This window comes from Mesocricetus auratus, unplaced genomic scaffold (assembly GCF_017639785.1).
Source record: "Mesocricetus auratus isolate SY011 unplaced genomic scaffold, BCM_Maur_2.0 Super-Scaffold_100004, whole genome shotgun sequence".
In the NCBI taxonomy this organism is placed as follows: Eukaryota; Metazoa; Chordata; class Mammalia; order Rodentia; family Cricetidae; genus Mesocricetus; species Mesocricetus auratus.
In genome coordinates, this window is record NW_024429189.1 from 4,728,133 (window position 1) to 4,743,041 (window position 14,909).

The 14,909-nt window shown below is 54.8% G+C and overlaps 1 protein-coding gene across 2 annotated transcripts in view; it reads right to left on the reverse strand.

The window, feature by feature from the left end:
* Positions 1–14,238, reverse strand: part of Adamtsl2 (ADAMTS like 2) — a 32,785-nt gene extending 18,547 nt beyond the window's left edge. The window contains exons 1-9 of one of the 2 annotated variants that reach the window (XM_005085400.4): positions 14,039–14,233; positions 12,176–12,266; positions 11,399–11,541; positions 10,665–10,740; positions 9,457–9,559; positions 8,641–8,786; positions 8,395–8,518; positions 5,452–5,532; positions 2,905–3,080 (exon numbers count right to left, since the gene is read on the reverse strand). In XM_005085400.4, coding sequence (XP_005085457.1) covers positions 2,905–3,080; positions 5,452–5,532; positions 8,395–8,518; positions 8,641–8,786; positions 9,457–9,559; positions 10,665–10,740; positions 11,399–11,541; positions 12,176–12,265 — 939 coding nt within the window. In that variant the 5' untranslated portion in view covers position 12,266; positions 14,039–14,233. Of the gene's footprint in view, positions 1–2,904; positions 3,081–5,451; positions 5,533–8,394; positions 8,519–8,640; positions 8,787–9,456; positions 9,560–10,664; positions 10,741–11,398; positions 11,542–12,175; positions 12,267–14,038 lie in introns of both variants that reach the window. The other variant, XM_040745167.1, reaches the window with a different exon arrangement.
* Between the last annotated feature and the right edge of the window lie 671 nt (positions 14,239–14,909).

Below are 14,909 nucleotides of genomic sequence, written 5' to 3' on the forward strand. Positions count from 1 at the left end.
AACAGGGAGGGTGGAGTGAATAAGGCCCACACAGTTCGAATTCAAGAGAACTGATCCAAGGGCAGGGAACTCACTGGGTGACCACTTCTTCCAGAAAGCCCAGAACATTCTGTTCATTTAGAGGGACAATATGGGACACTCTCACATGTCAGGCCTGGTGGCAAGAGATGGTGGCAAGTTCTGGACTCCCCAGAAGCTGTAGAAATGGGCAGGCCCTTAAGCTGGGTGGTTATGGCACACATCTTTAATTCTGACACTTGGGAAGCAGAGGCAGGAGGATCTTGATGAGTTCGAGGCCAGCCTGATTTACAAAGTGAGTTCTAGGACAGCCAGGACTGTTACACAGAGAAACCTGTCTTGCAAAACAAAAACAAAACAAACAAGCAAACAAAAAAGGGCAAGCCTGGAATCGACAACTGTGAGTAACAAAAAACAGTAACAGAGGGGCTGGACAGATAGCTCAGTAGTTAAGTGTACTTGCTGTGGGAGCATGAGGACAGGCATTTAAAACCCGACACCCATGTAAGAGCTGGTAGGTGTGTAACGCCTCCATTGGAGCACAGAGATAGGCAGATCCCTGGAGCTTGCTAGCCAACCAGCCTAAGGGAAGTAACGAGCTTCAGGCTCAGTGAGAGAGCCTGTCCCAATAGAAAAACACTAATGAAGAAGGCACTTGAAGTCTTCCTGTGATCTTCCAATGCATCCATGCTCCCTTACACAAACACACACACACACACACACACGCACACATGGCCCAATCACAAAGCAGACTCAGTATCTCAATGGCAGTCAGTAAGAGTGACAAGACACAGAGATATAGCTAACAGTAGACAAAATGCCAAACACACCTTGGGAATGGACAAATAGGCTAAAGGAGGTCCTTCTTGACTGGCACAGGCCAAGCTGGAGGAGAAGGAGGCAGAAGCAGCCATCCAGGCAAGGTTATGACCCTTGTCCCCATTTCTTGAACCAGTTTCTAGATTCAGAATCCACTGAACAAGGAAGGGACCCACAGCTCTCCCCCAAGGCCAACAGCTGTCTATTTACTCTGTTGTTGCCTGGAGAGAAGGTTAGACATTCTGGAGCCAGGCCTGAGTTGTCCCTGTTGACTGTGGACCCTAACCACCATTGATTGCTGTCTTCATTGTAAGCATTTGGATGAGTAATGACCAAAGGGGTGGCCTACATCTGGCTGGCCGTGTGTCCACTGGGTCCCTAGTCCTCAAATGTATAAGTGATGGTCACAGCCTTCTATTGGCAGTGCTAAGTGGACACACCTGACATATCCAAGAGAGCAAATCAGATACCATTGCCTCCTGGGATATCATAAATGTCAGTGCCAGCCGGGTGTTGGTGGTGCATGCCTTTAATCCCAGCACTCGGGAGGCAGAGGCAGGCGGATCTCTGTGAGTTCAAGGCCAGCCTGGTCTACAGAGTGAGTTCCAGGACAGCCTCCAAAGCCACAGAGAAACCTTGTCTCGAAAAACCAAAAATAAAAAACAAAAAAAAAAAATAAAAAAAATAAATGTCAGTGCCAGGCATTATTACCTCAAGGACAAAGGAGCAGGAAGCAGCCTACATTTGGTCCCTGGCAGTACTAAAATTACCTCAGTGATCTCTCATCAGAGTACAATCAAGTGCCGTAAGCTCAACCAAGCAGTGACCCTTACTGAGGTTTGTGACAGATGTGGTGACTTTTCTAGAGCAAATTAACATGGCCTTGGGTTGGGTATATCTGGTAAATAGCCTCCTTCTATTCCTCCAAGAGCGGTTTCCATCTACCTGGGCGGATCACAGCAAATGTACACAGCTGTGATCCAGTCATCATGTAATTCAAAGCAGCAGGGCCACTCTTATAGGACACCAAGCTGGTACCACAGTTTGCAGCCTCTACCATGAGCAGGAATTTTGGGGGTGGTGCATTCCACGTGCAGTAACATCAGCAGCAACTTAAAATGTCGCCTATGCTTTGTGGAGCACGGTAGAGGAGGCTCTGTGCAGACCCAGCCGGGGTACAAACAGCCCACTGTAGGAGCAGCAGAGACGCCTGTGTGGGTGGGGTGTGAAAGATGTCATGGAATTCCTGCATGAGATGTCTCCAGCAAAGCAGGGCAGCAGACAAGTAGACCGTGCCCAGGCAGACCTGCCTTCGATTTTCTGTATCTTATAGGTGAGTGACTACACAAACCCTTCCGGGTTCTATACACACAATGTGGGGCTGGAGAACCCACTGCGGTGGGATCAGAAGTCCAGAAGACACCTGGAAGGTCTCAAAGAATGTCAGAACTGCTCATCGTGATGGCCCTGATTTCAGGGACAATCACTCTGCGTATCCAAGGATCTGGGGTGAGAAGCTACAGTGGCTTGCATTTCCTGATGCCAGCTGTGGAAAAACACTAGCTGCAGAGCAGGTCCAAAACTCTGCCCTGCTACTGCTCACAGCATCAAGAACCAGGGGAGGAAGGGGCCACACAAGCAATTAAAACACCGTAGGCAGTATGGACCTACGGGACATAAAGACCCAACTGAAACATGGGAAGTGTGTCCAGCCACCTGTCCTTTGCTTCCCATGAGGTTCCCAGTGATTACAGAATGGGCTGACACAGAACAGTGGTACTGATGGAATGAATGAATGAATGAATGATAGAAGGCAAGCAAGTGAATGGATAGATGAATTAATGAATCAATGGGAAATCAGGTAAGTAAGCTAAAATCTGAGTGCGTAAATGAATGAGAACGTGACCAATGAATAGGTGAGTAAATGAACAAGCCCACCCCCACCCCCACCCCAGGCTACAACAATACTTCCGTGAGTTCCCGGCCCCCAAGCCCCAGTCTGCAGCTGGATTCTGGGAAGCCAGTGCCCACAACCCTTACTGTCTCTTAAGACTGTGGCACACGCACCATGACATTCAGGCCCTGGTTGGTGGGTCCCTGAGCCACAATGTACTCAATGCCAGTCTCATAGACATCCATGGGCCGGCGGTACTTGACCACTGTGCCAGCAATGTTGAAGTTCTTGGGGCTGTCCACCTTGTAGTTGCCATTGAAGAAGTAGAAGCCAGCTTCATCTGCGAGAGCTGAAAGAGTAAAAAAAAAAAAACCCTGAATCTTCCGGGCTAGACAGGCTGAGCAGAAAGGAGAGAGACACAGGGAGGAGCCAGCATACAGGTTCCAAGAATGGTGGCCAGCCTTGCCTTCCCTCTCCAAAATGACCCAAAGACAGGAAATTCAATGTCACAGGGAATCAGACAGACACTGTGCCTGGGGCCAGCGTGTGGCCCTGGCCTAAGAGACGCAAACACACTTTCCTATCAGTCTAAAACAAACAACCACAGGCCAGTCTGGGTGGTTGGAAGAGCCAACAGAGAAAGCTGGCCCTGCCCCTCTGGCTGCCTCAGATGGGCCGAGGGGATTGCAAGGTAATGAGCTAGTGCCACAGCCAAGTGGCCAGTCTGAACCAGGAGGGTCTACAGCCGAGAACAACAGGTACCAGCCAGATACTAGACTTAGACAGAACAGGCTGGCTGTGACCCTGGTTATGGTACCAACTCTAGTTCACCCAACTGAGGAAGGGGCCTCAGTGCCTCATCCAGAGACCACAGTGAGTGACACTGTAGCCTGACCTAGTCGGTGTGGAGTGCTGTCCTGAAGGCTTTTTCCTGGGACCAACCCCTGCCTTTCTTATCAGAAACAATGGCATGCTGTCATCTGACTTCACTGTTACCCAGTTAATCTGCCCATCCTGCTGGGGACCCAATCAGGCCAGAGCAGAGTCCGGACACATCTATCACCATTTCCCTTGGGCAGGTCTAACTGGATGCTTTCAGGACCTGGCACTAAAAAGCCAGGACTGGAAAGGAATATGCCCATGAGACCCCGACAGCGCATTTCCCAGCTGCCTAGGGGCCCAACACCAGCCTGGAAGCTGGCCTTTCCAGAAGTTACGAGGACTAAGCAAAGCTCCTCAGCCTCCAGAGCTGGGGAGGCAGTCTCAGCACTGGGGGACATTCTGTCTTCTAGAGGGTGTCCTTAAAGCCGGTTCCAGGAACTGGCCCGCAGAGGAGCGAGTGCCGTTTCCAAAGGCCCTGATGCAATCCGCACAGAGGAGCCGGGGCAATTAATTTATTATCAGACAGACGCAACAAGCAAGACGTGTCTGAAAAATACCCTCAACGTAGTAACGTCAGAACATAGCGTCAAGTCCAAGTCCGGCTGGGGCCTGGTTGTCCCGGCTCAGCTTCCAGATTTGCGCCCAGGGTTCAGCTCAAGGCCCACATCCAAAACCTGTTTCCTGACAGCGAGGACCTTCCTTCCTGTGGCTTTCCCAGCCCGTGGCATTTCCAGTGTCTGCTTCAAGAATGAGAGCTTTGCAGCCAGCTCAGAGAACACGACGTCTCCCCGGCCTCCCTGCAGTCCTAGTGAGCTAGCAGACAGCAGAGCCACTGGCCTGGCTGAAGGCCCGGCTCTCCATGCTCAGCCCACAGATGTCCCCAGCAGTGTAGGCATGGGGCCAGCCATGTGCAAACTTGCTGGGGTTGGGCCTTCAAATGCTCTGGGAGCCTGGCAGGGGATAGGAGAGCCTGGTGCCGGGCTCAAACTGAGGATCTTCGATATTCACCCTCCCCTTTTCTACAGCCCTAGAGTAGACTCAGTCATGCTCGGCTCCCTGAGGTATGGGGTGGGAAGACAGGTGGACGAAGGGACACAGTGTGAAGACTGAGTTTGTTTTGGAAAACTTAGCCTTAACCTAACCTGGGCCCCGTGTCTGTCCCACACAGGGCAAAGCCAAGGACGGAATGGCCCACAGGTGCTGGTTCCTGCACATATAGAGCTTCAGTCACCAGGCCATGTCAACCCTCCAGCTTCACACACTACCCATCCAAAGACCGTCATCAAGATGGGGCCTCACCACTGTGCAGCACCTCCAGGGTGTCCAAGACAGTCATTTCCACTATAGAGTGCCACCTCTCACGGGAAACTGGGCATGGCAACCATGGCGTCACAGATAGACCTGCGATCAAATCCTTCCTCAGCAGCTCATGACCTTGAACTGGCCGTGTGACTTGGACTTGGCCTGGCCTTGGACTCAGCTCTGTGACTCCTCCTTGAATAGACCCTACCTCTGGCTCCGAGGATTCTGCCTGGACCAGGTTCTTTAGTGGTAGGGAGACCACTACCTGATGTCAAACCCTGTCCCTTGAACAGCACTTCTAAGGACAAGGACCTTCCATGCAGGGTGTAAAGTCAGCACCCCCGCCCCACCCCGCCCCACCCCCTCCCGCCCCCACCCCCTGTCCCCAACAGTCCGCCGCATCAGTCGGTTGCATCTCCGGCTCCTGCAGCTGTGCCCTGTCACCTAACTTGTCCCACTTCTCAAGGCAGAGATCAAAGTTCAGGTGCCCCTATCCACGCACACACACATCGACCCACCCAGCTCCACCTACGTACCCAGCACGTCTGCTGACTTCTTCCTCTCTACAATCTGGATGTCGCGGGCGCCAGCTGGGATATGGGTCACCAAAGAGTAACCTGGGGAATAGGAACACCTGTGAGCAAAGCCAGGGAAAGCAGGATGCAACAGGGAGCTGCCATTTGTCCCCTGCAAAGCCACTCCTGGTGTCAGTGCCATCTCTGAGCTCTGGATAGGTAAGGGGCACCTGACCTGCCTAGAGGCTGTCTCAGCCATAGGTGTGTGGTCTTACCTAGTCCTATTAAACTGCTCATGTCATCCAGGAGGTGGACCATCCTCCAGGGCCCTTGCCCAGGTACACCCTTTCCCATCAAGACCATGACCTGCCCCAGTCCCGCACAAGGGACACAGTGGACTACAGGGACTTTACACATACTGAAGTCCACAGACTTATGTCATGTCCTGCTTTATCACTTGAGAGACCTTGGGCCTCTGTCTTCTCATCTACCCCAGAGACAAAAACACCAGCGCTATGTCGACACGTGGTTACTGTCAAATCCCATCTTCTCAGAGCATCCTGTTGATGGCCAAGGCTTGATCCACAGAGTGGATGCTGTCTCTTCAAATAGAAGCTGACCACCTTGCAAGGGCTACTGTCTACACGCCTGGGCTATGAGAGGCACTGCCAGCCATTTCAGACCCCATCTTTTCAGCCTTGGAATAGTGGGGAGATAGCCACAGACAATCCCGAACCCAACAGGAGCAGGAGTTGGGGCAGGGAACAAAGAGTTACCAGCTACTACTGGAGAGGGCCCTGGCAGAAAAGAGTTAATAAGAACAGAGCCATCTCTTGGGAGAAGAGAGGGGTCTAAGAAGGAGAGGGTTTGGTACAGCTGGTGTTCCTGTCCTGAATTCCCTGTAGAAGGCTGCAGATTCTGCGCTCAACCTACTGAGGGCCAGATGTTCCTGTCTTATCCCTGACCCCACCCTCACCTTGAAGAGCTGCCCTGACAGGGGGGTCTGGTTTGTAGCGTTGAGCTATTTATGTGGTGCACACTGCCCCACTGTAACTTGACTGAGAGCAAATAGTCCATGTTGTGTCACTGGGCAGAAAGCAGGGGAGGTTCATAACAGCATAGCCATAAGACAAAATACTGACTGAGGCTTAAAGACTGGGAAATGATCACTTTACTGAGACAGAGTCTCTCTATGTGACCCTGGCGGGCCTAGAATTTGCTATGTAGATCAAGGTAGCCTCAAACTTGCCGTGATCCTCCTGCTTCTGCTTCCCATGCGCTGGGATTACAGGCATGCATCACCACGCCTAGCTTTAATTTATGACCAACAGGCCTGCAACTGGCAACTCACCAGTAGCCCCAAAGGGCGTGGGTGAATCAGTTGCTCTTGCCCAACCACGCAAGCCTCCAGGACAGCCTCCAGTGGAAGGGATGGGAGTCTGAAGGAGCCGCCGGGTGAGGACCCGAGCCCTCCGATGAACTCCCTACAGGCTGGCTTTAGTTTTTAAATTAGCAAGTGGTCCACAAGACTCTTGAGGAGTTAGCACCTGACTCCCATGAGCTTCAGGACAGGGCCTGGTCTTGAACATGGTTAGGGAGCACAGAACTTTCAGGGCAGACATGCAGTTCTGCAGCTAAGACCCTGGGCCCAGCTGCCCAGGTTGAGACCCAGGGCCTTAGAAGATCAGGTCACCTTAACCCTTTGCTCTCTCAGTAGCAGCAACTGCCTTGTAGCAGCATCCCCAGATGTGGATGAGTTAACGCTGGCCAGACCTGGCTCTGTGCCTGGTTGGGAAACACTCGGCAGAATTAGAGGCACTATCCTCACTTCAGCCTCGGCCTCCCCACGGGGGGGTTGGGGGGTGGGGGAGTGGGGGGAGCTCCACCAAGAGCACGGGCCCTGTCTGGTGGGCCGCGATACAGAACATGGCGTCTGACAGGAGCTGAGTGCTCTAAAGGAGAGGCACCGCCTGACCCCTGACCTCTGACCCCTGACTCCATCTCTGCCTTGAGTCCAGCAGAAAGTAGCGCAGGCAGGTGTGTGGACGGGAGGGAGGGGCAAGCAAACAGCCCAGCTTTGCCACACCCCATCGTTAGCAGGCCTTCAAACAAAGAGCCTCTGCCCATCATACTAGAGGGAGCACAGCGTGCAGATTTAACCCCCCACACACACACACACACACACACACACACACACACACACACACTGTGCCTATTCCTTCTTTGTCGCTCTCCTCCCTAGGCCCTGTGTCGGTGCTTCATTCTTGGTGGCCTCCTGCAGGGACTCTTGGAGTTTTCACTAATTATGTGATCACCTCTCGTGTTGGGGGGCAAGCCAGTCTTCTTGGTTTCCTGGGCCCTCTGGTGGTCTCAGTAGGACTCCCTTGCCTCCCTGGGAGAACTTGAGCATTTAGTTCCCAAAGTGGGCCTCAGTTTCCCCCATCTGCTAGGTGGATTTCGAGCTGCCCTCCCTTCATCTATCATAACTTAGTTTGGCTCCACACATGTTCTTGGGACACGGCAATGCCTTTGGTTGAGCACCAAGAGATGCATGAAGGCCTGGCTCGTATACAGATTCCAAACATGAGGGTCAGGCCAGAGCCAGACGCAAGCCCAAGGTCATTAAACACAGCACTAGAGAGGGGAGTCTCAGGATGAGCCCAGCATCCAGCACATCCAGAGTCAAACCCCACGCACTCCAACATCCACGCCTCAGTTTCCCCATTCACCCCCCCCAAGGCTGCCTCAGAGGTCAAATGCCATCTTCATGCTAAGCACTCTCTGGCGTGCAGGCGATACGAAGGGCCCCTTTTTATTACCAGCAGCGGGAAGGAGCCTTACACCTCTGCCTGGGCCTGGGTGGAGGATGAGAGGGCCCCTGAGAGGAAGTAGCTGATCCTGGGCACCTACCTGGAAGGCGGAAGGCGGGGATATGCCCACCCAGGCTGCCACACCCGCCCTTACCAAGATGACTGTTGCCCTTTCGGTAGTTGCCTGTCACATGGGTGCAGCTGCTCCCGTCCCCCTGGCAGACGCCGCACTTGTCCAGTGTGTGGGTGGAGAAGAGCACCCCGTCACAGCCAATGGGCTGCAAAGGCAAGGAGAGCGGCTGCTGAGGCGCCGTGGCTGGCACTGGGGCGTCGCTGCCTGGACGGGCAGGGAGGCCAGCACAGTGAGAATGGCTATACTTTTGGTACAATGTTTAACAACCTCACATTTTCCAGACACGCAAACCCCTCTCAGGTCGGTGAGCTTGCAGGAAGTGCCATCGCGGGCGGGCACCATGAGCTGCCGCTGGCCGTCCACAGTGGTGCAGTGCAGATCGCACGGCTTACTGGAGATGTGAACATAGTCATCTGGGGGATCAAGCAGAGAGTCTCAGGGGAGATGGTGCTGAGTTCACACCCCGCCCCCCCCCCCGCTGAGAGAGACAGCGCCTTTTCCGTTACATAGAGGGGAAACTGAGGCTTGGAAAGAAGGGACCTGACGGAGTGTTGGCAGCAGAAATGAAGTGAGCCTAGTCTAAGCCCTGAGCTCCAAATTCTGCCTCCTTGCGGGAGGGCATCGCACCAGGGTTTCCCGTGGCAGAGGGGCTGCACGCCTCAGCGCTTCCAGAGGGTGGGGGAAGAACAGCTCATCTACACTGTGCCTGAACAATTTGTTTCCTCTCCTTGGGGAGGGGGGGCAAGGGTAGGCACGAAGCAGTGAGCATGCCCTCAATCCCATGAGGCCTTGGCCAGTCCCCATTTGGGGCTGTCTGGGTTGGTTCCTGTCTAAGCCCTGGGGACAGTGGGAGAGTCCTGACCTCGGAGGGCAGCCCTGCAGGAAACTCAGCTCCGTAATCTGTCACCGGTGATGTCATGGGTCATGGAGGAGGGAGGGGACAGACCTCCAGGCCCTCTTCTACAGGAGTGGGATCAGCTCCAAGCTCTGTAGATGCCCACCACAGCCTTCAACAAGACCTGGCTCTAAGCCTTCGTTCCCCCACGTGCCCACCCGTAGAGCTTATGCCTGAGGCTCAAGTACCCGGGTAGAGAGGCTTCCATTGGTATGCCCGGCCATCATACACACGGGAGTTGAAGGAGACACACTGCTCTTCACGGAAGCTCCTCCCATCCGGTGGACACTCCTGAAAGAAGAAGGCGCAAAAGGCTCCAGGAGGCGCTGAGCAGGAAGTGGCTACAGCCTGATGACCCTTTAGGGCCAGAGTCCATGTGGCCCCTGTTCCGGGTCTCACTCCACCCCCCTCACTTTCAGCTACTTAGAAGGGCAGTGATTGTTCTTCCGATAGCACTGGGTATCAGCCTTCCTAACACTCTGGATAGCACCCTGACCTTCTTAGCCATACTGTGGAATAGATGGGACACTGGTGGCTCTGCTCACACCCCCGTCCTCTGGCAAACCTTGTCATCATGCGTACATCTCCACATGTGTACACACACGTGTACAAAGCGTCTACAACTGATCTGGTGTGCTTGATGGCCATGCACAGGGACTGAATCAGAAGGAGGGGGATCTATAAGAACGAGGGGGCAGGGGGCAGCCGCCCATGCTACAGCTGGAGTCCAAACTAGGTTCGTGTCTGTCTCCTTCAGGAGCTCATGAATGTCCACCAGATCCATGACTAGCTGTGGCCACTAACTTGCACACACCTCTCACATCCCACATGCCCACTCACAAAGGCAGACTTCTAACGGCTCAGCTGGGCCAGCCAAGTAAGACTGGCAGAGCTGGGACCTCCACTACTACACCCTGGTGGCTCTCAGGTAGGTTCCATAGAAAGCACTCCTCCAAAGCCTGGGCAGAATCAATGCCTCCTCCCAAGCCTCCGTCACCTCGGTGTCCAGCCAAAGCTAATCAAACAGTGCACACAGGTGCACCTAAGAGGTGCCGAGAGGCCTGGGGGTGGCCAAGACGGCTACATAGGTGGGAAGAGGAGGCATCCGTTATGGCTTCCTGGTGTGCAAATGTCCAAGGCAGATTGGGACTGTGGTGGGAGGACCCCAGCTTCTAAAACTGCACTTAGATTTCCAGGAACAGGTGGGAGTCCAAGCCATCCTACCACACCCCCCCATGCAGGGGACGGAACATGCAGCATCTGATGTGTGAAGGACTCAACGTGAGCCTGGGCATCAGCCAGCCTACGCTGGACTCTCCCTGAAAGGATAGTATTAGCAACAGGATGACCGTAGGGGCAAGACCAAAACCCCAGGGCTGCAGACAGCTGGCCTCACCTGCACTCTGCAGAGCTGGTACCGTTTGGATGTGCCCACACAGGTCCTGTTCCCTGCTCCTGGAACAGACTTCCTCCTGGTGGGAAAATGTGGTACCAAGCCAGGGTTGGAGTGGCAGCTCTGGGTCCTGACACCTGTTCTGCCATGTAATAGCTTCCCTGATTCCCACGATGGCATCCCATTCCCCTCCATATTCCCAGCACCAGAGTTGTACTGTACAGAATCGACGAGAAGCAACCGTGTTTGCTGAGACCCCTGCTGACATGCAAACACACGTGGTGTCATATGTGCCTAGGAACATAAACTGGCTTATCATGTTCTCCACACAATGACACCGATGAGGAAACTGGTGCTCAGAGATTAAGCACCCTGCCCAAGGTCACATAGCTTAGAAGTAGCAGAGGCGAGACTCAAACCCAGGTCCCTCTGAGAGCTAAGGCTCTTAATACCTTGCCTCTGCTCTTCCCTGCCTCTGTAACTCATGCTTCAGAAGACAAGGGTGCCTCACTCCTCAGGGACAGAGCCCTAAAAAGACAGACCTTGCTTTCTGACACTCTCCCTCTCTCTGGCACCCTGCAACATTGTTGCCAAGGACCTCTCAGAAGCTCCCCATCTAGTGGAGACCAATGGGAAGAGGATCCTGCGTGCATGGAATGCAAGCCCAGAAGAAAGGCCACCGGGCATGGGGCAGGCTGCTCCTGCTCACCCACCCTTGGGGGTTTCAGCCAACTCACCTCTGTTGTAGACAGTGGCGTTCCTGGGATGTCACTCCACCCCCACAGCTTCGAGAACACGCTGTCCATTTGGTCCACTCCCCCCACCAGTAGGCAGTGGCATCGGCACCCCCCTCCAGGCTGTTGGATGTGGGGCTGTTGTCCTGGGTGAAAAGCCCCCCAATAGTGAGCAGAAGGCTCAACCACAGCACAGGAGAACATACACCCCAAACACCACAGGGCAACACTGGCAGCTGAGGGGAGAAGATGATACATCCTCCTAAAAGGGCTGCTGGCTGGGTCCCTCCGAAACCTGAGTTCAAGTCTCTCAGCTGGCCTGGAAGGAACTCCATCGGTGACCACATGTGCGCTCGTGCTCCCCCCCGCATCTTAAGGGCTGAGCCTCTTGGGATTTAGCGAATACCTGAAGTGTGTCTTAACCTACCTTGCTTTCTCTCTCACAACCCACACTACACCTGCATCTGCAGTCTCACCCCACACATACCTCCCATCCACATGCTTTGCTCTAGGCCTTTGCTGGAAAGAGAAACACCAGACACACCTCACTCTCTGACTAGCTGGTCAGGGACTCCAGGATGGCCAGAGTCCCTGGTCAGGGGTTAGTCTAACTGGCTCTCTGAGCAAGTTTCTGGAGCCTAGGGGAACACCAAGACCCCTGGTCGTGTGCCTACCCTTACTGCACAATCTTCCCACTTGAGAGTGAGCTCTCAACACCTGGCTGAGAAGCTGGTGGCGGGGGCGGGGCGGGGCGAGGGGGCACTTGACAATGCTACTCACCGAGGCCTCGGTAGATGCCGTACCCCCAGTCACAACTGCCATGGCCAGCAATGACCAAGCCCAGTGTGAATGTTGCCATCTGCCGTCCATCCTACAGAGCAAGACCGCCAATAGTACCAGGTCAGGCCCTGCTTTGGAGACAAACTCTCGGGGTTCTCCCAGTGCCCAGATGGTAAGGTTATCTGAGATCCTGTGGTAGTGGCTACCATCTGAGAGAGACTGAGCCATCCATCTGGACTCAGCTAGCAGCTTGGTAAGTGATTGCAGATGTCTCCCCGGGATGGTTTGAAGGCCAAGTCTGAGCCACCCTTCCTCTGAGGTCTCCTGCCAAGCTTTGCCCCTGGAGAATGGCTGTGGAGGTTGAGGAGGTTGGAGGCCCAGCCTGGTAGAGAGGTCATTATGAAGAGGGATAGGAACTCCGCTCAGCCCACTGCCTTGTCCAGAGCACCTTGGGAGTTTTACCTGCTTAACATTGGCAAGCCACCTGCGAGAATGACCACCCCCCGCTGAGTTCAGGAGCTGTACTAGGGGTGTCCTTCCTTTCCTCCCTGCCTTCACTGGTCCCCTGGCCCATGGTCCTCAGGAAATGGCAGCTTTCCCTTGTCAGAGGTGCATCCTCATGGCTGGGCCTTCAGCAATCTGGTCTCAGGAGGGGCTCAGACCAGGAGTCCCTTCTCTCTTGAGAGAACATGGACACAGGGGATGTGCTGATGGAGGCCCAGCTTGTGCCTGGATATAAATGGCCCAGGGCCTGTCTTTCTGACTCCTTCCCAACAAGCTAGCACCTGAAACCCAGACACCCACCAAGGTGACTCAAATGAATGAGAGTTTCCAACCCTGCTGCCCCAACTCTCGGAACTGCTCTCCTGGGCCTCAGCTTAAACCTTGTCTTTAAAGGGGAGCTAATGGCCTCTAGGTAGAGTTTCCTCAGGAGGGATCATCAGCCAGTGAGTTAGACAATGGGTTTCAGAAAACATCAGGCCCAGAGAGAAAAGTTAACTTGCCCATAGTCACACAGCAAGACAGCTTACTGGGCCCACACCCCAGAGCAAACTTAGGGGTCCAGTCCAGCACCCAATAATTCCAGGGAAAGAGAGTCTGGAGATTGTCCGCACCCTCGAAACACTGACACCAACTGTACTCTGTCTCTGCCTCCCTCCCTCCCTTCCTCCCTCTCATCCTCCTTTTCTCCCTCCCTCCTTCCTCTCTCTCCCTTCATCCTTCCCTCTCCAAGCACTTGCAGGTGTGTGGGAGCTAAGCCAATGACACCCTTACACCCAGACGCACCCAGACAGGCTATGCAACGACACTGTGGATCCTGAAACAGGAAGCTTGGCCCCTGAGACCCCTCCATCCCACCAGCTGCCCACCACCCTCCCTACCCCATCTGCCTGCTCCTCCCCTGCTGGTCTCCATCCCTGTGCCCACTTTTGCCTTAGCACAGAAACCCCATCCCACACAGTCCCATTGGCCTCCATGGTTCCCAGTCCCTGCCGCCTGCCAAAGACAGGTGCCCAGTCAGCCTCACACTTGGTTTTCATTAAGGCTCCCAGACACTGCTGGATTCCAGCCAAATCCAGCTCAAACAGGATCCATCTCTCCCTAGGGTCCAAAACCTTCCCTAGGCCCACAGCAGGGGTTTGCAGATCAGACAGCAACTGCTGGTACCAAGGCTGTAGCCTGAGGGCCACCCTGCCACTGTGTGGTACAGGTTGCTCACCCTTCCTCTGTGGTTGAACACCCTCCTCGGGGACTAGGATGTCCCCCAGCCCCATTCTGAACAGCTGTCTGCCCTGGAGTGGGCTGCATCTCACACCTCCCAGAGACCACAACACGAGTTGGGACAAGTATGCGGTGGCCTACCTCACCCAGGGTCAGCAGGTTGTCCTCTCAGAGAAAGGGGTGAGAGCTAGCTGCCAGGTGCACCCACCGTGCAGGAGGATGAGGGCAGAGATGTGCGGGCTCTGCCTGCCTCTTGTCCTGCCTCCCCAGCTGCCTCCCTCTCCCACTTCAAAGAGCATTCAAGGGAGGGGGTTCCCAGGAGGGGCGCTCAGCCCAGTGGCTGCTCTGTGGCCGCAGCTGCCTTTATAGCTGTCAGGCAGACGGGGAGGAACTCACACTTCCCACCGCCGCTCCCCCGCCCAGCCTGCTGGCGGCTGGCCGGGCGCACACTTTAACCCGCTCTGCGCCTCTGGAGCAGGGCCAGGCTGTCCAGCTGCCTGCTGGCGGCTGCCGCCAGAGTTCAGAAGCAGTGAGTGAGCCTGAGACTGACTTGCCTGGGCCCAGAGTAACTGACCCTAATGGAGCAAATAGCCTGAGGTCACTTGGAAGGAGGTCGGCAGTGGCGGAGCAGAGCCCCCTGCTACACCCGTCTAACTTCAGCTTCCACAGGAGGCTGGGATCCACGTGTGACGTCCAGGCTGCCAACTCCTGTTCACAGGGAGACACAGGTCTGGAGGTTACCCTCCATCCTAGGAAAACAGACCTGAGCAACTGAGGAACTGAGGGGCAGCCAGAGATCGACCAACCAGTAGCTTCGGGAGAGGAGGAGGTAGCTACAGCCTGCTGACCAGATGCCTAGCAGGATCAGGTGGAGGGTAAGCATGGGGTATTCTGCAGATGTTTGGTCAGTTTGGCTGGACTCCAGGGCTCTGGTCCTGCTGAGCTGGAGCCGAAGGGTGCGCGGCTTCCGTCCTACCTGTGAATTCTAGCAGACCTCGGGTGGTGGGGTGCC